A 20,436-nucleotide genomic window follows, 5' to 3' on the forward strand; every position below is an offset into this window, starting at 1 on the left:
CTTTCTGACGATATCTCGCACTGCCCGGTGACAGTTACAAAAGTGCAAACGGACAGGAAATTTGTTTAAAAAGGCGAAAAAAGAAATCTTACCTTTTTTTAAGCAAAAAGGGGAGGGGGGGGGGGGGGGGGGGGGGGCTCAGGCAAGGTGGCGCAAGCTACCGCCCGTTATAAAAGGTGCAGCCGTTAGCATCCATTCACTGGTGTTGGAGGCAATGAGCGGGTGGTGGAGATAGGGCTCCTTCTGGGTTCGTAACCCGTCACCGATTAAAACTCAGGGTTGTTGCACTATTTGACAGATTAAATGTGTGCACTATCTACGAGACTATAGGGGGCTCATAATAATTATCAGTCGGCTAATTAACCCTTTAACAGTCAAGACTTTGTTTTCCTGAAAAAAAAAAATGTTTTCCTGTGGCCGGGTTTTTTTTCTAAAGGAATATTGTCACGGGTGGTGACCAAACAAACAATAAATGAACAGGAAGAAATAAACATTTAATGTGGCGAACTTGTGGCAAAAATAAAAGGGTACAAAAGATAATAACAGAGCGTCGCGGGCGTCGAAGTCGGCGTAGCAGCAGAGTCGAATGCTGGGGCGAAACTGACTGTGGCTCGCCAAGCAGAGCCCCTTACGTACAGTACATGCGTGGGCTTCTGGAATAATCGGCGTAGAAAGTTCGACGCGTAGAACATTCGGATCTCGAACAAGCAACATGATTCTCGAATTTACCAGAATACTAGTCTGCAGGAATAAACAAAAAGATGCGCCGCTCCCAGGAATCGAACCCTGGCCCTTCGCGTGGGAGGGAAGCGCGAACAGCGTGGCCGTCGGTATATCTTGCGCTTCTTCGAAGCTTGGGCTGTGCTGTGCGACGGTAAAACACATCGGAGTAGGACGCACACCCCCTCGCAGCACCGTACTCTCCAACCCGTGGTTTTATCAGTTTCAGGAGAATTCCAGAAGGCGCAGCATGTACCGACGGCCAAGCGCTCCGATGTTTGCATTTCATTTGAGACCGATAGTACATCTACGGCGACGACCGTCAAAAGGTTAACAGAAATATGCTCATTACCGTTTCAATTCATGAAAACCAACATATGGTGGATTAGGAACTTTCTGAGCGTCATCGAAAACCACTAAATGGGTCAATTTTAGCAAGGCTTGGAGCACCGGAGCCTTCCACCGTGGGAAGCACGGTGGAAGGCTAAATTTAACACTCGTGCAGCAGGAACAAGGTGTGTACTGATACGATAACACGCCCGCGCGGTTTTTTGTCTCTTCCACGTTTTTTCCCCCCAGCCTTGTGCCTGTTGCACACGAACGGTAACTTTACGCACTAGCATAGGCTAAAGCACTGGTGCGCTTCCCACGCTCACAAAATCGTTCTAGATGTTACCGATTTAGAGTTTTTAGAGCGCAGCTCATAGGGGCCCGTTTCCGGCTTGAGCGGCGTCGGCGTCGCCGTCGCCGTCGGCGTTAAGCGCGAAACACATGTACGACGAAACCGTCCGATCCGACGTCCGACCGCGCAATACGACGGTCGGAGGCGAGGGTTTTCAACGCTCTCCGATGCAACGAAAACCCTCTCCCCCCAAGGTCATTGCGGCAGTCCGCACGTCGGATCGGACGGTTTCGTCGTACATGTGTTTCGCGCTTTACTGCGCGGTGCATTATGGGAAATGTCCCATAATGCACCGCGCGAGCCCCCCACTGGGGTCACGTGACCTCGTGGGGGCACGTGACCCCCCCGAGGTCACGTGACCCCCCGAAGTCACGTGACCCCCGATGACGTCATCGTCACTGATGACGTCACCGGCATCCACATCGTCATCATCACTGATGACGTCATCACCACTGATGACGTCATTAGTGACGTCACTGATGACGTCACCGGCATCCACATCGTCATCATCACTGATGACGTCACCGGCATCCGCATTGTCATCGTCATCATCACTGACGACGTTACCGACATCCGCATCGTCATCGTCATCATCACTGATGACGCCATCAGTGACGTCACTGATGTCTTCACCGGCATCCGCATCGTCATCGTCATCATCACTGACGACGTCATCAGTGACGTCATTGATGACGTCACCGACATTCGCATCGTCATCATCACTGGTGAAGTCATCAGTGACGTCACTAATGACGTCATCGGTATCCGCATCGTCATCGTCACTGATGACGTCATCAGTGACGTCAGTGATGACATCTTCGGCATTGGGGGGTCACGTGACCCCCCCTGGTTAGTTGAACCCCCCCCCCCCCCAGTAATCTTCCCTCCTCCTCCTCAAGAGCTGCGCTCTAATTCGGCGTTACATGGAGTTGTAAGCGGCTTTCACTTTTTTTTGATGACGCTCAGCAAGTTTCTATTTGGAACGATATGTTGATAATGGAATTAGTGCAAAGGTGTAAGGGAGCTGAACAAGAATAGCGATAATATTCCCAGGAGAAGGGGAACAAAGGGGACAACGATGCTTGTCCTTTGTCCTTCTCCAGGGATTATTTTCGCTATTCTTGTCCAGCTCGTTTGCACCTTTGCAATATTTCCGTTATCATCGTCACCTTAATATATAGTCCGTTCACCCATTGGTGTTAGACTGGTGGCAGCTTTTTGCTCTACTGACGTCTAACTCCTGGTCAGATCAGTTGGTAGGGCGCTCCACTGGAAATAGAGAGGATCTTGGTTTGATGCCGGGACCAGGCGGATCTTTTCAGTCGCGCCTCAGTCACCTAGTCGTGTTTGGATATTTGTGTCGGTCCTTTGTCCCCCTTTTTCGGGTATTATTATCGCTACCCTAGAAAACTGCGTACTTTTACCAATTAAAAAGTGAATCGACAAATTTTAGTCACAATTATTGAACTTATCTTGACGATTATGCCCCCACATTATGTCCCCCTGGCCGTGTAACTCACCTATCCAAACCGGATTATTGTAGCTTTCACGGATATTTTTTTATCAAATCTTTTAAGTTTCATTTATCAATATCAATGAGTTTTGCTCAGTGGTTGTTTGGCGCCACACGTATGCTAGGTCATTCTCTATGCGTGTAAACGACCCGTCACATTTTTATGTGTGAACGCTACATCATTTTAACGTGTCATGAGAAGTCGTTTCTTTTTTTTTTTTTTTTTTTTCGCGAAACATTAAATTTTTGGCATCGTCGTTGTCGAGAGCCCAATGGGCGCGCTCCGTAAACTTCGGCCAAAACTTTGCGTTCAACGAGTCGGGCCCCTGAACTGTACTTCGGAGTCCGTGGCAGGAGCAAGTTCCCCCCCCCCCCCCCTCCTCCTTTCCCCTCCTTACCGCACTCGATTCGCATACGTCATACGAAAGACAGTCTGCAGATACAGTCTGGGCCGCGTTTCTTCCTTGTATGACGATCCTAACACATTGATCATACAAAAAAAAAAAAAAAAAATACATTAAGCGCCATTCACACTCTTGCGACCGAGTAAGACCGAGAGAGACCAGACTGGTTTTTAAGCCTCTTGCGACTTCTTAGGACCGGATGCGCTGCAGCGGAACTGGTCCTAAGAGATCGCAAGAGGCTTAAAAACCGTCTGCTCTCTTTCGGTCTTACTCGGTCGCAAGAGTGTGAACGGGCCTTATTTAAGCTTCGCCTTTAAGAGTGGAACGCGATAGCTAAGTATAAATGCCCGCTCGTTCCCGAGCCGTTCAAGCGTATCTGCACGACCTAAATGCATTTCCCTCTAAATTTAGCGGTAAAATTGATACCACGAGACCTATACACGAATTCAGTTACCCACTAAATTTAACGGGAAAATTTATGTCTTCTGACCTAGGCACCGATTCAGTTTCCCGCTGATTTTAGCGGGGGAAATTGACGTCACGTGAGCTGACGTCACGTAAAACAGCCATTCAGTTTCTCCGCTAAATTTAGCGGAATATATCCGTCAAGTGACACAACAATTACCTCACCAATTCCCTATAAGGCATATCATGCATTATTCAACTTTACAAGTAAAGGTCGCTGCCAATTTTTTTTCGTTAACGTACTAACATATTTGTTAGGTTTTTTTTTTTTTCGAAATAGCAACGAATAACGTAATTACGTCAATTAGTTGGAGTAACGTTACTCCTTACACTTCTCCAAGGCTGAAAAAAAAAGTTAACTCCAATTTGCTCACATGCTTCTAGGCGCCAAGTCACACGAATTCTTGCACTCCGTCACACATACCTTCAAAACTAAAACCGTAAAAAAATTAAAAAAAAAAACAAGGCAATTATGTTCAGTGTGACGTCAAAAAAGTACGGGCTTTGAATACATAAATAAAAAGCACAGTTTCGCAAAAATAACTTCGTTACTTTTTTATTGGGAAAAAGCAACGCGTTCCTTCTATTCTGAAGTAACGCGGGTCTGTAACGCGTTCCTTTTAGTTGCAAGTAACGTATTTCGTTACTTTTCTTTTTTTTTTTTTTTTTTTTTCTCCCGGTAACGCGTACTACACTGGTACGTAATCAGTGCCTCGAAACGGACGTTTATGCTTTTTGTTTTCCGGGAGGTGTTCACCCAGCCGGACGCAAAACTTGAGCAACTCTCATTTTCATTGTCTGCTGAAAATTCGCTGACGTCACATACGTTGAATAGTAGCGACGCCATGAGTACGCGTTATCTATTATCGCAGAGTTAATTCAGGATGCGACGCGGCACTTGCCTAAGCGATGAAAGGGTAAGTCACTCGCACACCCTAAGCGTCTCCCATTGTTTCCCCAGGCGTGCCAAAAGAGCGAGGTCAGCATAAAAGTTTCAATTAATAGGGGGTCATTAAGGTCCCACCGGCTCTTGATGAAGATGTCGTTGTTCCGTCTCGTACGCGCCGCCACATACGACGACGTCTATTAGGATCGTGCTAATCGTTTCCGCATTAAAAGAACTGCCACCGCTTCCGAAACGTGCGTCGATGCTGGAAGCTGTTTAAGTTGGCATTTTCCTGTCTGTACTTCTCTTAATTGGAAGAATATTTACCGCGCCGTGTCGGAAACATATTAAAGAGTCGTAGCACGAAGTGTTGGTAGTGAATCAAGTGTATAAATCTAGACACGCGTCTGTACAACACGAACCGCCTTAGAATGATCTTCGTTCTACAACTAAAGGATCTGTCAGCTTAGGAAATTTTTGTTGTTGTTGTTGTAAATAAATAAATAAATAAACAGATATGGTCATGACGGTATCTGCGTGTAACAATTCGTGCGTATTCAAAACCGCGCTGTTGTCATCATCAAGATTGTAGATCTTTTGCTTCGCGAGCCCATATTCGAAACGCTATGAAGCCCTAAAAAGGCTGGCGTAAGTTATCCGTGATTTCAGTTAAGATATATAATATGTACGTGAAATCTGGCAAGGAGTTCATGACTCCACCTTCATAAAATGTCTCGTCTAACCTCTCGGCTCAGTTTCTGAGCTATGCTATCACCAGGTTGTTAAGCACTATGTCGACTCAGTGACTCATTCATATGCCTGCCGTTCGAAACAGTGGTTCAAGTTCTGCAACCTTCACGAGTGAGGGTCACATTCGACGTGGAGTTACAAACTCCTTGCCTGGGTGTAACCATGAGCACTTGAAGTAGGTTGAAAGAAGCATGCTCAAAGGGAATATAGTATATGCTGCAACACTCGATCTGCACTATAGCTGGGCATGTAGTTCCTACAAGCGTTATCACATCTGAAATTGTCATATCTAAAAGATTAAGACCTAAGGTTTGCATTTTAACGTGCGTTTAAGCCAAAACCCTTTTTTTTTTTTTTTTTTTTTAAATCTTGCCGATACGCTTAAAAAGCCCTGGAGGGCTGTTTCAGGTCACCTTCTCAACGATGGTGCAACACAAGCAGCGCACAAGCCTCACCTCAGTTTCGTTGCTGACACCAGCTGACTCATCTTCGTCTGCTTCATCATCTGGGTACTCAACAGCCTTGTCGGGCTCCGGGAGCACAGACTTCTGAAGAGTGTCCAACTTAGACGGCGACACAGACACAGACTCCGGAATCGCTAAACTGTCGTTTGACAGACGCACCGCTGACGTCTGCTTGTCGTCTGCCACGACCTGCTGAAAAAAGCAGACGACGCAGACCGTTGCCAGAGTCGTGCTCGCACGCAGAAACATGGCTGTCAACTACACACGTCTTGCCTGCTGGCCGTGCTTCGACGGTTCTGTGTGAGCGACTTGGCAACAGAAAACTCGTCCTGTCCTTTTTACGAATATTTTTGGTTTCTTTCCCCGTAGGGGCGAGGGTGTTGACGCGGGAGAGGGGGAATCGTGAGAAAGGGGGTGCGCTGTTTTAAAGGGGCAAGTGGGTGCTGGGAAGGGAGATAGAACACGTTTCCGTCTCTGGAGTCCCTATGTAGGCCTCGTTAGACGAAGCACCTGGAGGGACCGGAGGGTGGGGACAACTGCGGCGGCCCTAATCCTCGCTGCCATTTTTGCCCGTCTGTGGAACCATTTTGTGTAGCCCGCGACGGCGATGACTGAGGGAAATTAAGTGCCGTTCTCTTATTTTGCTCTAGCGGCACTAACGCGACAAACAGAAGCAACCGACACAGACAACGTGAACGCATTGCTATCTTTGACAGTCTTGCAACCACTCGTGCTTACTTCACGAGCACCCACCGAGAGGTTGAGAGAGATAGCAAACGTCAATTTTCAGCCCCTTGACTCAAGCCTGCCACCATATATCCGTAAACATGGTGCACCTTTTTTTTTTTTTTTTTTTTTTTTTCGTTGTCAGTTGTTCTAAAATGTGGCTCTATTGGGCGAAACAAAAAAATGGTTGTGGGTATGTTTATACAGCCTTGAAGTTAGGCTGCGTTCAACGAGTGACTGTTCTCTCAGCTGAGTAATCTCAGATGAGTAATTTAGCCAGTGCAGTACAACCGCTAACTTAGCATCTTAAAGGAGCGGTGCAACGATGTTCAATTGGAATGTTTTTCACTTTACACGAGCTTACTGGCACTAGTGGGACTCAAGGATACTCGCACGCAACGCCACTGACCAAGAAACTCCTTTGTTGCGCAGTAATTTCGAGGACAAAACCGAGTGTTTTCATTCAATCTCTCCTTCGCAAAACCTGACGACGTAGATGGGCGGTAGCAGTACCGCCCAGTGACGATATTTGAATGCGGCTCATAGATTGGACCCGAGCATTGCGTGAGCACTCGATTTGGGCTCGTGATAATCGATAGCTCGACAACCATTGAGGTAGTGGCCCGTGTCCAATCGCTGCAAGTTGCAACGACGACAGTGAGCCGATCCATAACAATGTCTGGAACTCAGCGCGTGACCTGTGCCTTGCCAACCCCAGCGCGTGGCTATGATCAGCATTGGCGGCATATAATCGGCTCCAGATCACGTGGCCGCTTGTCCTGGCTGCGAGTTGAGGGGGTGAACGCTGCTCGTTTTTCTTTAATTTTTTTCTGGGACTTCTATTGCGTGGAGTGAAAAACGAACCCGTGTTTCATTAATGATAAACGTCAGGGGTCCCTTCTAAGCGGTATTTGCACAAAGTACAAAAATTGTTGCATCGCCCCTTTAACGTGCACCTTGCAGGTAGTGACTCTATTGGCGACGTAAGCGCGGTCGAAAACGTCGCAGTGCTTGGCCAGTTACGATTGCTCGAATACGGACTATGACGTCAGCAAAGGATTTGATGACGTCATAGTCAGCATGAGTGATGCTTCAATTTTGACGGTGTTGGCAGTGTTGCTTTCAGTGCGCAATGATTTCAAGTTTCCACCATGCTAATTACAAACACAATCGAACTTGTTGTTGTTCGATAGGTAATGACGTCACGAGAGAGAACCATAGGAGGCCGCCGCCAAAATATCTAGCCCTAATATACGACTCTGATCTAGCCTTGGAAAAGTGGCGCCATTCATTGTTGTGGAAATGCTCAAGGCACGTGCCGCGTGCCACTTCTGGGAATAACATGGCGTCTGGAACCTAGCTCAGTGCTGCGCTGTGCCGCCATGATCTTCCCAAGGGCTGCACGTTGCACGTGCCTCGTGCATCGACGCATCTTCCGCTACTTTTAAAACACGAAGGGGCTTTAATCTAGCCGCCAACAGTTGGGGACAACTTTCCTTGGCAATGAAGGCGAAGTTATGGGGACCCTGCGCTGTGGCCGCGCGGTCGTCTCTTCTTCGGAAATGCCAGAAAAAGTTGTCACGAAGTATAATACACTCAAGCATAAAAAAAAACTTTAAATGTTTTTTTTTTTTTTCTTTTTTTTATGTGTAGGTGCTAAAATGACACATAGCCTTTGGTATCGAATAATAACATTCTGGAGACTTTGTTTTACCTTTTTAAAAGCGTCATCGTTATCTTCTCCAAACCAAATCCCGTATTGAACGAGCTAACTAGACCAACGTCTGCTGTGACAACATGCTCGAAGCTAAGATTCCAAACATTAATGGCAAGCACGTCCCACGGACTCACAGTTAACAGCTGTGCTTATTTCAGCGCACCCTAAAGTAGCCGACAGGCAATGCTACCCGTATTCGAACGCAATATGGCGCCCTAAAGTTCACGTCAAGTGGCAGAACTGCAGCTTCTCGTTTAAATCGAATTAATCCGTCGTCTGTTATCACGCTGAAATAAAAAAAAAAAAAAAAGTGGACGCGCCATTGTGGTTTTGAGCCAATCCAACTGGAAGCCATAATTACTTACCATTTTCTTTGCAATTTTAATAGGCGGCAATAAACGTTAACATTAAAATAAAGATTCTTAAATACGACCTCGCGTAGAAGATGCGAGCGCTATTTTTCTCACAGGGAAAGCTCCAAGGGTATCCCCCATGTAACCCGGAAGACAGGTGCCGTGATCCCTTTTCCAGTGTTCAAAACTTTCATGAAGTAAGAGCTGCTCTGCCTCCATTCCACAGATTTATGTCTGAGTATTATGTTCATGCTTCATCACAACCGTAGCGATTCACGACCCCAAAGCCAGACCCAATCTATCCTTTTGAAAATGCTGCGAAATAAGAAGCAGCGACGTGATGACACTTCCGGTTATCATTAGTCTATTTGGGCACCGATTCCGGTGAGAATTTGTTCATGACCATTGATCATATTTTTGCAATCAAGCCTAACATCCAAGACACTAATCTGTTGTTGTTGTTTTTTATGACATAATTTCACTGATCTTACAAAATCGGAAGGTTCATTGCATTAACAGTTTCAAGAGCACGCACGACTACAAGCATTTCTCTACGGTCCTCATTGCTAACGCTGAAATGGTGTATTCCGAGCCGAGCAAACCAATTCCTCGTTGTGGCATAGAAAGCGTATTTACCACCCAAAGGGCAACCGATATAATACTATAAACCTTCTTGGGTGTCTTTCACGCAAGGAAGATTAGCCCACCACGACAGAAGTCTACTGTGGAGACCGCCATTCTGTTCTGTAACATGAAAAACGAAACAAAAAAACTTTGGGGTTGCTTTGATATAGTTGAACGTGAGCGAGCGTTGGTTTTGAAAACGTGTTACAAAAAGAATACACAAAAAGGACGAACAAGGACGGACAAGGAGATGTCCGTCCTTGTCCGTCCTCTTTGTTTATTCTTTCTGTAACGAGTTGTTTTGGTAACCGCCTCCTGCGCGCTGCCATCTTTGTCTGCTGGGCTGAGGAATGCGTTCTGAGCATGCGCAGTAGCTCTTTTCTGCAGAATGTCGGATGCCGTGCTCGCATCCACAGCCAATGAGTCGGCACTTTTCGCGTAGGTTTTAACGTGTATATAGTGCTGAACTTTGACACTAATACGCTACGAAACAAACAGCCTTCATCTGTTATAAGTCTCGTTGTCCTACTTGTGGAAACTGTCCAGAGCTAAGGAGCGTCACTCGTAAAATACGCTTGGCGGAGCAGCATCAAAACAGGAAAAACTCTTATCTATTCTGTCAGAGACCAAGCGCGGATCAAAGTTGCACCAAAGCGATGACGTTAATTATCGCAAGTACGTCATCACCTCTTTCTCGCCGCTCTGCTTCACTCTTTCTATATTTCCCTCCCTCTCTTTCTCCATTCCCCACAACACCTCTAAAACAACAAGGCCGTATAGTGCTGTATGCCTGACGTCACCTACAAGAGGTAAACCCGAAGCACGCATTGAATACGTGTTCTGTGACGTCAGTGTTAGGCTGAGACTCGTCTGATTGAACGCCAGTCCCAGGCCAAATGCCGACGTAGCTCTCGTGACCGATCTCTGCCCCGTGTTGGCCTCTTGTAGGTGACGTCAGACATTCAACGCTACGCCCTTGCTAGCTAGGAGGTGACGTACCTCAATAGTCTGCTTTGAAGTCCACCCATACCGCTATTGCTCATGTCATCTACTTTTCTGTATACTTTGCTGTCTACCCTACTGTCTACTCTGCTGTCAGCTTTGCAGCCCACTTTCTGTTTTGTCGCCGTCGCTTGGGAAGGTCACAAGCCGCGTTGCTGACTGTCCTTCCTCTTTACTCGGAATCGCTCGTTGATGTTTATCTGTTGATGACACTTCGTCGTTCTCGTTATGGGAGGACAGTGAAAACAAGAGCTCGACATTTTTCCCCGGGAAACCCGTGCCAGGAGTGTCACACCGGCGGATCGTTGTTTCGGCCTCCTCGCGACCGGGATTCTTGTTTTTCGTTAGTTTCGGTTTCGGGTCATCGTCTGCGACTCGCGCATTCCTTTCTCGTTCGCATTTTTTTTTTCTTTTTTTGGAACTAAGCGTGACTGGTACCACTGTACGTGTACCACTTTTTCTTTTGTTTGTTCAGATCTCCCTTCAAATACACAATCTATCAACGCAAAACAAGTCCATCGCCAGATAACGAGAAATGATACAGCATTGGCGATGATCGCACACCACGCGCGCACTTTGCAGGCCGCCATCTTTTATTTCCTGTTGCTCCAGTGTTGCCTGGTCACGTTTCTTATTTATTTAGGATATTTAGGGAAGGAAACAGCTCCCTGCTTGAAAATATAGTCGTTGACAGGCTACGCTCGCTTTATGGTTTTTAATAACGCTTCGCCGCACGCGCAGTTAAAGCAGACACTTCGCGAACACGCGCTCTAGCGCGTGTTCGCGAAGTGTCTGCTTTAACTCCCCTAGCGGAGCCTCCATTGCGTTTTTGCCTACTCCACAAAATGTATGCGCGGATGTACACTGCAAAAATGAGTTGTGAATTTCCCCTAGGTGTCTGAGAAATAAGGAGCGACACAAACAAAAAACCGGTGTGCTCCTCCGATATACCGGTCAAGTTCCAGTTTACGCGATCAAAAAACACCACTGCTGCGTGTGTATGAATTAAGATTTATATTGATATTGACTCGAGCTGCAGGAGAGGTGGCAAGTTCACCCATATCAAGAAGGCGCCTGCGGCGCCGCGTCCTGATGATGATTTCCGTGCTACAATGAAATTATTGTGGCACAAAAATTTCTCTTTTCGTGTTGGGGGAACCTCTGGCTTATCGCGGTTGTAGTTTTCCGCCGCGTTCAGCAGTCTATGTCCACCATTTTTTTTTTCCAAAATTCTTTGGTAAGTGTTTTTTTAATTATTTGTTTACTTCGTTACCGCAACTGCACGCACCACATGCTCGGTCTCGTTCCGCATCCGACGCGGTCCGACGCCAGTAGACACAGAACAATGCCGAGCGCAAGTTCGTCTGCTTCTTTTGCAAGGGTTGTGGTGACGTCAGAACGCTTAGCTCTGATTGGTTCTGAATGAAGGATAGTGGGTTGGCCTCAAGTCAGCTTGCTCTGAGGTCTACCCACTATCCTCCAATCGGAGCCAATCAGAGCTCGTCGTCTTTCTGACGTCACCGCGACTCTTGCGCGAAAAGCAGACGAACTTGCGCTCCTCATGGCTATAGATTGCGGTACTACAGGGCTTCTAAACTCGTCAAACGCCAAATTGGGGCCGAATCTTTCGGAGCGCACCGATTGGCCTATTACGTCGATGACCTCACGCTTTTTTCGCCGACGTCAGATCGGTGAGCTCCGCGAGCTTTAGGCTCCAACTTTGTGTTTGAGGAGTTTAGGGCCCCCTGGTATTCAAAAGACGACTAACCTCCCCAAAGATGTCCTTATGGTCCGAGATTTTGATCCTCACGAAGCTGACGGACACGAAGACGACGACAAACGTTCCAAACAAGACCAGTGGTAGCCACGAAGTCCGAACTGAAAAGAAATCAAGAACGTCTCTTTTTTCTTTTTTATTTCGAAAGGAAGTTTAGAAATAAGAAAAAAAAAATAGCGCAAACTGGACGTTAGATGTGTAGACAACGTGACCCCGCCATGGTGACACTGGTTTTACGTCCCAAACCGACGAAGGACATCTGGCACCGATGGTCGATTTTGATCACCTGGGCATTTTTTGACGTGCAGCTATAAATCTCGGTAACTGCGCGCCTTCTCCGCGTCAGATTGCGGGCACAATAGGCCGGAATTCGAACCCTCCAGCGTTCACGCTGTAGATTAGAAAGGTTCGTCTAACCAGTTCGAACTGGTCGAACCCCGAAAGTTCGACCTAAATATCCGGTTCGACAAAAGTTCGCGACATCCCTAGTCATAGCTATCTTGGGGCGGTTGTGTGAATATTTATACAGCGTGTAGTTGGTCAGCCATTTCATAGTTGCGACGAGTCACTCGCTGTAGATGAGCAATTTAGCCAGCTAGCTCGGTACAACCGCTAGCCATGGAATCTTTAACGTGCTCCACGCAGTAGTGATACACGACCGCACGCCGATACGATGCTCATCCAGATCGAAACGGGCAAGGGTGGAGATTGAACCCAGGATTCTTGGGTCCTGCAGCGCGAGCTTTCGCTCCACATGCTTCGAGCTGGTGTGCGCTAGCCCATTCGGCCACAAAAGTTGCATATGGTCGAACTCGAACATGAGCAAGATCACGACATACCTCGTTATAGCTACTTCTTATATTATTTCCCCATCTTTCTTGTTTATGAATAGTTTAAACTGGCAATGTCCAAAGGCTGCGAGGTAATCGCTTCAAGATTATAAGTATTGTTCAGTCACCGTAACTTTAGCGCAGGAATGAATTTCAACGCAGAAACAAAGTAAGCCATAGCTCCGCTCAGACATATTTAATGTGAGCCAAAGACACCGGATAGATGAAAGCAGACACGAAGAAGACACAATGCTTGCTACTATAGTACAGAAGCACGGCGTTTGGAGAAGGACCAAATATATGCTACGACTGTACCTAAAGAAACGTTGTTCGCAACAAGCAACACGCAGGCGAAACCGGCACTGCGACGCTCAAGTACCTGGTCGCGTGCTCACCAAAATTAATTGTGTGCAAGTTGCGGACTTGGCGGTATCGTGTACACTAAGCGACGATTTGAATGTCGCACCAATTCCAGCACTGATTCAGCACCAGTCCTCGTGATTTCAGATAACAAGTGCATAAAAGGTCCAGTAAGAGCTAAAAACAAATGAGAACACACGGGTCGACAAAAGGGCGACACATAGCGCCGCAGTCGCGCAAGCACTGCGGTAAGGAACAATCGAGATTTCCTGGCGGGCGCCATCTTTGTAGCTCGGCAGACAGCGCAGCCGTTTTGAAAGCGCACTTTCGAAACGTCTCGGCCCTGCCTCGGGCTTTTGCTAGTCACGCGTGACCGTGCACATGCGGTCTCTTTTTTGCTTGTTCGCAGAAAACAGCGATATTTCCATTAATATCTACTGTTTTACTGTCCTTCGCGTTTTTTTAAGAGCTAGGCTGAGCTTCCAAGAATCATAGATGACAGTAACCATGCAATAAAAACTAATGTTTGCGAATTCAAAAACCGTTTGCCGAAAGCGAAACACTCCCAGATGTAAAGGTGGGAAAGACCCAACCGCTTTGGCTCTTGATGTATTCCGCGATAATAGAACGCGCACGGGAGCATGACGAACGAACAGCATGATGGTGCGCTTTCGGGACTGTCTGATTGGTCCCATCAGCTCGTTGCGTCGGTTGCGTCTGGATTTGAGGTGAAACGAAGTATAGTCTTTTTTAAGTTCCGACTGTGCTTCTCAAAGTTGGCAAAAATAAAGTTAAGTCACACGGGATATTAAACAAAAAGTAAAAAAAAAAAAAAAAAAATTCAGATAAAAAAAAAAAAGAGTCGTTAAATATTCTACTCGTCCCTCGTTTATTTTCGCACTGTTTCCCTTTCATGGTGTCGAACCAACTCGCCCAACTTTATGCGTTGTTGCAAAAAAAAAAATGAGTCACTGTGCTTGCCAGGGATCGAACCTGGGACCTTCCGCGTGTTAGGCGGATGTGATAACCACTACACAACAAGCACCGACGAAGTCGACTAAAAAAAGACGTCGTCAGATGATTTATTAATGCCGCAGCAATTAGAAGGCAATCAGCCTGCCAGTTCAATCTAAAAAGAATCCCTGTGCCTGCGAGGGATGGACCCTGGGGCCTTTCACGTGTTAAGCAGATGTGATAACCACTACCGAACAACCACCAGCTAAAATGCAATTAATGCAAAGGTGCGAGCGAGTTGGACAGGCATGTCGAGAATAATCCCTGGAGAAGGGGCAAAAAGGACAAACACAGATCCCCATTTGTAAATTTGGTGTGTATGAAATAATCTTAACTCAACATCTGCTCTGACTTCTGTTTGTCCTTTGTGCCCTTTTCTTTAGGGATAACGTAGCAATTAAAAGGCAATTAGCATGCTAGCTCAATCTAAAAAGGATCATTGTGCCTGCCAGGGATCGAACCTGGGACCTTTCGCGTGTAAGGCGGATGTGATAACCACTACACAACAAGCACTTCTTTCTTTCCTCTCTTCTGTGCATAAAATCAGACTACCCAGAACTTTTGGACAGATCTTCACTCAAGATTATTTTATACAGGCCAAATTTACAAATAATCTTGTACAGACAGGTGCCGCATCTACAAAGTAAAATCCACTTTTCACTTGAGCAGCAAGTTTAGCAAAATAATGTGCCTCTGATATTGGTTTCTCAGCTGTGGGCGTACATCCATGCGATACTTCCAAAGAGCGAGGAGATCCAACTGGAAAACTTTCGTGTTTGTCAACCAGGAGAAAACGAATTGAATGTAACAGTTACATTGACGTTTTTTTGTTTTTTTTTTGTGGTTCGCTTTAGACGACTCAGAGTACGGCTGCGTCCAAACAGCCTATGAACAAGTGCTCAATTCTTTCGGGCTGTTTGCACAGCAAGCGTTTCCGTAGGCAGTTCACGCCCCGCGGTACAAACATGCCTCTCTAGTGTAACCAAGCCGTAACAGTCAAGTCGCACTATACAGCCGGGAAAAGAAAGATTTCGCTGCAGGTGTTGTACACGTCCTTTTCACGTGGACAAGGACATCGTCCCCAGAGATGTTCGCGAATAAGTATCAGTATAAAGGAGCAGAAAAGAGAGTGTCAATCAGGTCTCTAGTCAACTTTTTCCAGGTGACAGTAAACAAGCATTCCTCTCTCCCCCCCCCCCCCTTCCCCACTTCCCCCGTAGAACAGAGCAGGCCAACTTACTTTTATTTTGTAGTTTTAGTACATTTCCAATTACTATGCCGGAAACGGCTAAAATGTTATTAAACTACTTCACAAATTACCACGGGGGAAATAATTAATTACAATTACAAATTACTTTTAAAAAGAAGCGACATTACTTTCAAATTACTTTCCATTTTTTCTAGACAAAAAGAACAACACATTATTTTTACAAATAATTGTATTTACAGTGTTCACAAAGCTACATGTAACCGGTATTAAAAGAAATTGCCTGCTTTGTTTTGACTCCGATATAGAACAAAAATGTCTAGCATCTCTCTAACCTTTTCTTTCGACTAAATGTCTAACGATCCTTGAGCCTGCCAGTGGTCCGACACTTGTAACCTGTTTTCTTTTTTTTTTTTTTTTAGAGCGTAGCTCTTAGGCGCCCGTTTCCGGCTTGAGCGGCGTCGCCGTCGGCGTCGGCGTAACCGTGCGTTGCATTATTGGACGTTTCCCATAATGACGTCAAACGTGACGTCACGTGTGACGTCACGTCTGACGTCACACATGACTCTCAATTACTCGAGAAGAAAAGTAATTGACCGTTACTTGAGAAAGTAACCGCTACTTTTCCGGCTATTTCAAATTTTCCAAACGAGATTTCTCCGGAGGTTTGCAGACGGTAGGTCTCTCGTACTCTCCATTATTGCGCTAAAATTACCGAATTATAGACTACTTATCTTCTTTATTCGCTAACTTTGGTAAACCATCCCCCTGTCGGAGACTTGGTTATCGACCAACTCAACTCACTGACGTCACGAAACTGCGGTGGCGCTGCTGTCGGTATTCCGTATGCGGAGACGCTTCGCTCCTTCCGATTTTGGGTTCTGCGCAGGCGCAGTAGCCGCAATGGGTGCGGGCAAAGCGGGCTGGTTTAGAAACACTGTGTTGATGTACAGGATTCCTTGGTGGGACACTTGTAAAAACAAAAGGGCGCCACTAGAAAAGGAAAGGGAAAAATAAAAACGGTAACAAGTAGGGTTTTCCGAAGTAATCAGTTTACTTTCGCGATTACTTCCTGATAAATGTATATTCAAGTCATAAAATACGATTACTGCAAAGAGTAATCTATTGCGAGTAATTTGATACTTGTATTAGCCGATTCACACGACGGACTGATCCGCGGACGGATGGATCACGTGACGACATATCCGCGGTTCGTCCGTCTCCCAAGCGCATCCACACGAGGGAGACGACGAGCAGACGCCAGTGAGGACGGACCGAACCTGTTCGCACCCCACAGTGCCGCGAAACTCCAACATCGCACAGTAGCACCGTTGTCCAAGAGAGAAATCGACGGTTTCTACCGCGATAAAGAATCGTACGCCGCTGCTACACTGTAAACGAAAAGTAGCCCGGATGGGGGTTTTAAAGAATAAGATACCGATTAAACTCCCAAGCCTAAAGCATTCACTCCCGCACATGGGAGTATAAAAACTAGAAACCACCACTTTACTCTGGTCGCTAAGAGACGAGGTATAAAAGCGACAACACCTGATTTCACTCCCATTTTAAACTGGAGTTCTCGTATGACAACCCTCCGCAAGACGAAATGGGAGTTGAAAATACTCCCATCCGTCCACCCGTCTGCGGGAGATCGGCCGCCATTGACGCAGCCGGCGTTTCCCCCGTCCCGCTCAGTCCCGGCTCTGGCACCAACGGGTTTCCCGTCGTGGAAGAGGTCGTTATAATGGGTCCAAGACGTTTTGGGGCTGGTTTTTGTACAAAATCCCGACGCTCTCGAACAACAAATATTACACCAGTGAAAAACCAATCACAAAGTACGAACTTTTCGCTCAATCTGGCGAATACTCAAAAGTTGAGGGTACTATGGGGAAGCAGAAGACAATCCAGCTCTTTTCGGGCAGACTCAAGTATAGTGCAACCATTGTGTGTTGTTTAAAGGCCCTTTCACACGATGCATTTTTCTGGCGCCACTTGACTCGCGAAACGAGTTTCGTGAAATGAATGCGCCGTCTGAACAGGACCGAAAAATGCGCGTCTGCATCTCCCTGGGTTTTCACGAAAAACACAGCCAACGGCCTCTCGAGAAAGCTTTCACGCGATCTCAAAAGGATAAGCGAGCCGTTCGCGGGGCCCAGTGGCGGATTAAGAGGGGGAAGGGGGGGGGGGGGGGGGGGGGGGGGGGGAATGGGGAGGTTTGTCTAGATGTTCTGACTACCTCTTGATTTGTGCATGTGTAAAAATTTAGGGCGGGAAAACAAAGGGAAAGGGCGGGGGGGAGGGGGGTTTCAAAAGACATCTGATACGCTAACCTCCCCTCTCTGGAAATACCGGCGTCGGTACCTGGCGGGGCCAGATTTCTTCCCGATTCCAAGCCACAGCAGAAAAAAAAAAGTAAATAAACACGGCGCGATCCACGGATGGATACGTAGGTTGCGTTTTCTTGGTCCATACGAGTTCGGGTGCGCACAGGTCGGTGGCGCGTGGCAGCTTTCTCAATTTTTGTGCACTCGTAGCGACGAGCGCGAACATTGCACGTCGCCGCCAAGAATGCTCTATTCGCGTCGTCAACGAGCCCGGAGAGCGCTGCCCGACGGCGGTGACTACCCAGAAGCCCACGCGCGAGCGCCCCATTCGGGCGACCGTTCCCGGTCGAAACAAGCGCCATCGAATGTACGAGAACGGAATTCGGGGCAGCTGGGGCCAGTGTGGTGCTCGAGGCGCTCATTTCTGCGATCTGAACCTGCCGTTCGTGCCGCGTGTCGTCTGCTGTACACGTTTTTCCGTGCTGGTGTGCATTTTTAACGTTCGTGCGCTCGACTGGGCGATTGTGCGCGTGGACGTGGACTGCTCCGAGGATGTGCTACCGCCGTTAGGCCTATCCGTTAACGAGCCCGGGCCCATAGGCCTAACAGCCGGTGGTGGTGGTGGTGGGGTGCCGGCGAAAGCGGGAAGCTCCATGACGCGTCAAAGGTAGAGTTAATTAGAATTAAGGATGACCTCATGTGTGTGCTATATTTTATCATGTGCTAGTTGTACGTTAAGGCAGCCGTTCCCGGTCGAAACAAGCGCCATCGAATGTACGAGAACGGAATTCGGGGCAGCTGGGGCCAGTGTGGTGCTCGAGGCGCTCATTTCTGCGATCTGAACCTGCCGTTCGTGCCGCGTGTCGTCTGCTGTACACGTTTTTCCGTGCTGGTGTGCATTTTTAACGTTCGTGCGCTCGACTGGGCGATTGTGCGCGTGGACGTGGACTGCTCCGAGGATGTGCTACCGCCGTTAGGCCTATCCGTTAACGAGCCCGGGCCCATAGGCCTAACAGCCGGTGGTGGTGGTGGTGGGGTGCCGGCGAAAGCGGGAAGCTCCATGACGCGTCAAAGGTAGAGTTAATTAGAATTAAGGATGACCTCATGTGTGTGCTATATTTTATCATGTGCTAGTCGTATATGGCAGCCGTTCCCGGTCGAAACAAGCGCCATCGAATGTACGGGAACGGTGGACCCAATGAAACATTTTAACCAAGCCGGCCAGAAATTTTCATCTGGAGTGTCTCGGCTAGGTAAACGATAGTAGCGGTACGCGATGAAAGTGGGACTGAATTTTTGCATTGTTTGTAAAGGTTCTGTGAAATGCGCTGCAATTTCAAACGCGTACGTTGTGTAATTGGGCTTCGTCCGCTTTCTTCGGTGTCAGTTTCTTGACTCGGCGAACAGACTGGCCATCTGTCAGAAAGAGGTCGCTGTGGAATATCGATTTCATCGAAGCATTCCGGCGGAATCACAAGAGTCGCTTGACACCACTCCGGAAAATCTGCCAAGCAGCTAGTTTCGACAAACCCGATAGTGTGATTTGTGTTTTGTCACATTTGTGTGAGATTTTGGAGAAAATAAATGCTGGTCTGCATTCGTTATCCCCCAACATTTGTTTGTTTTCGGTCTGCTAACCACTACCCCGAATCGTTGTTTTGAAGCGGGTCCAAACCACGGGAACGAAAAGGTACCGACTGGGAATCCGACATACGGTACGTGTATATACGACGCGGTTGCCGCGAAGACACGCATGCTCAAGGTGGCAGCAGTGGCAGCTGGTCGGGGTGCGCTGGTTGGCCGCGCTGATAAACCAGACAGTGGCGTAGCCAGGTCGTGTTCAAGGGTCGAAACACCTTCGAAATTGCATGGTTTTCCTCTTTCTCCCCTTTCCCTTTTCCATTGTCAGCTTCTTTTTTTTTCTTTTTTTTCTTGTTTTGTGAAGGCATTAAAAGTCCTATGTGCTTCTCTTTCTGTTCGACAACCCACTACGGCGAGGGGCCGGAACATTCCAAAGCAAAACGAAGATGACAACACTGTCCGTGGACTGCGTGAGCGTGAGAAATAGAAGTCCGGCTCCGGCTTTCCGAAGAGCTCTCGCCAAACTCGACAGTGTTATTAGCAACCTAAGCCTTTCTTCGGGCTCGCAGGTGCGGATGACTCCGCTCCTGACGTCACATAAGCCGCGAAATCCTAACCTCGAAGGACGCTGGCCTCGCCTCGGAGAATGCAGGCGGCTTGACTAAAGTTCCCCTACTCTTTGAGCCTCAAGGACTCCACGCCACTATCAGGGCAGCGAAACAAAATTTCAAAATAGCAATACTTTGACTTTGCAAACCCTACAACCCTACAAACAGGACGACAAAATGACAAACAGCTTAGCTTTCTTTTTTTTTTTTTTTTTTTTTGTTGTTGTCCCGTCTTTTATTTGTTTTGGGGGCACACAAAAATGTAAAAAAGAAGAAAAAAAAAGAAGCGGGAGAGAAAAGCGGCAGCATATGCACCGTAGAAGCACTTTGGAATGCTCATAATTCTTTTGGTTTCAAAGCGTACCGAGGTTACTTATTTAATCGCTGCAGTGGGTAATGTTTATAATCTTGAGTTCAACACGTGAGTCG

The 20,436-nt window shown here is 47.3% G+C and overlaps 1 protein-coding gene and 2 non-coding genes across 3 annotated transcripts in view; all 3 read right to left on the bottom strand.

Annotated features, from left to right (window-relative positions):
- The window catches only part of LOC8042781 (ganglioside GM2 activator), a 62,414-nt gene extending 56,281 nt beyond the window's left edge, over positions 1-6,133 (bottom strand). The window contains exon 1 of the mRNA XM_040498759.2: positions 5,876-6,133. Coding sequence (XP_040354693.1) covers positions 5,876-6,133 — 258 coding nt within the window. The remainder of the gene's footprint in view (positions 1-5,875) is intronic.
- An 8,112-nt stretch (positions 6,134-14,245) lies between these two features.
- Positions 14,246-14,318, bottom strand: Trnav-aac. The gene has a single exon. It is a non-coding gene; the product is annotated as a tRNA-Val (tRNA).
- Positions 14,319-14,727: 409 nt separating this feature from the next.
- Trnav-aac lies at positions 14,728-14,800 on the bottom strand. The gene has a single exon. It is a non-coding gene; the product is annotated as a tRNA-Val (tRNA).
- Between the last annotated feature and the right edge of the window lie 5,636 nt (positions 14,801-20,436).

The sequence above is a fragment of the Ixodes scapularis genome, unplaced genomic scaffold (assembly GCF_016920785.2).
Source record: "Ixodes scapularis isolate PalLabHiFi unplaced genomic scaffold, ASM1692078v2 PGA_scaffold13__105_contigs__length_92229423, whole genome shotgun sequence".
Classification (NCBI taxonomy): domain Eukaryota; kingdom Metazoa; phylum Arthropoda; class Arachnida; order Ixodida; family Ixodidae; genus Ixodes; species Ixodes scapularis.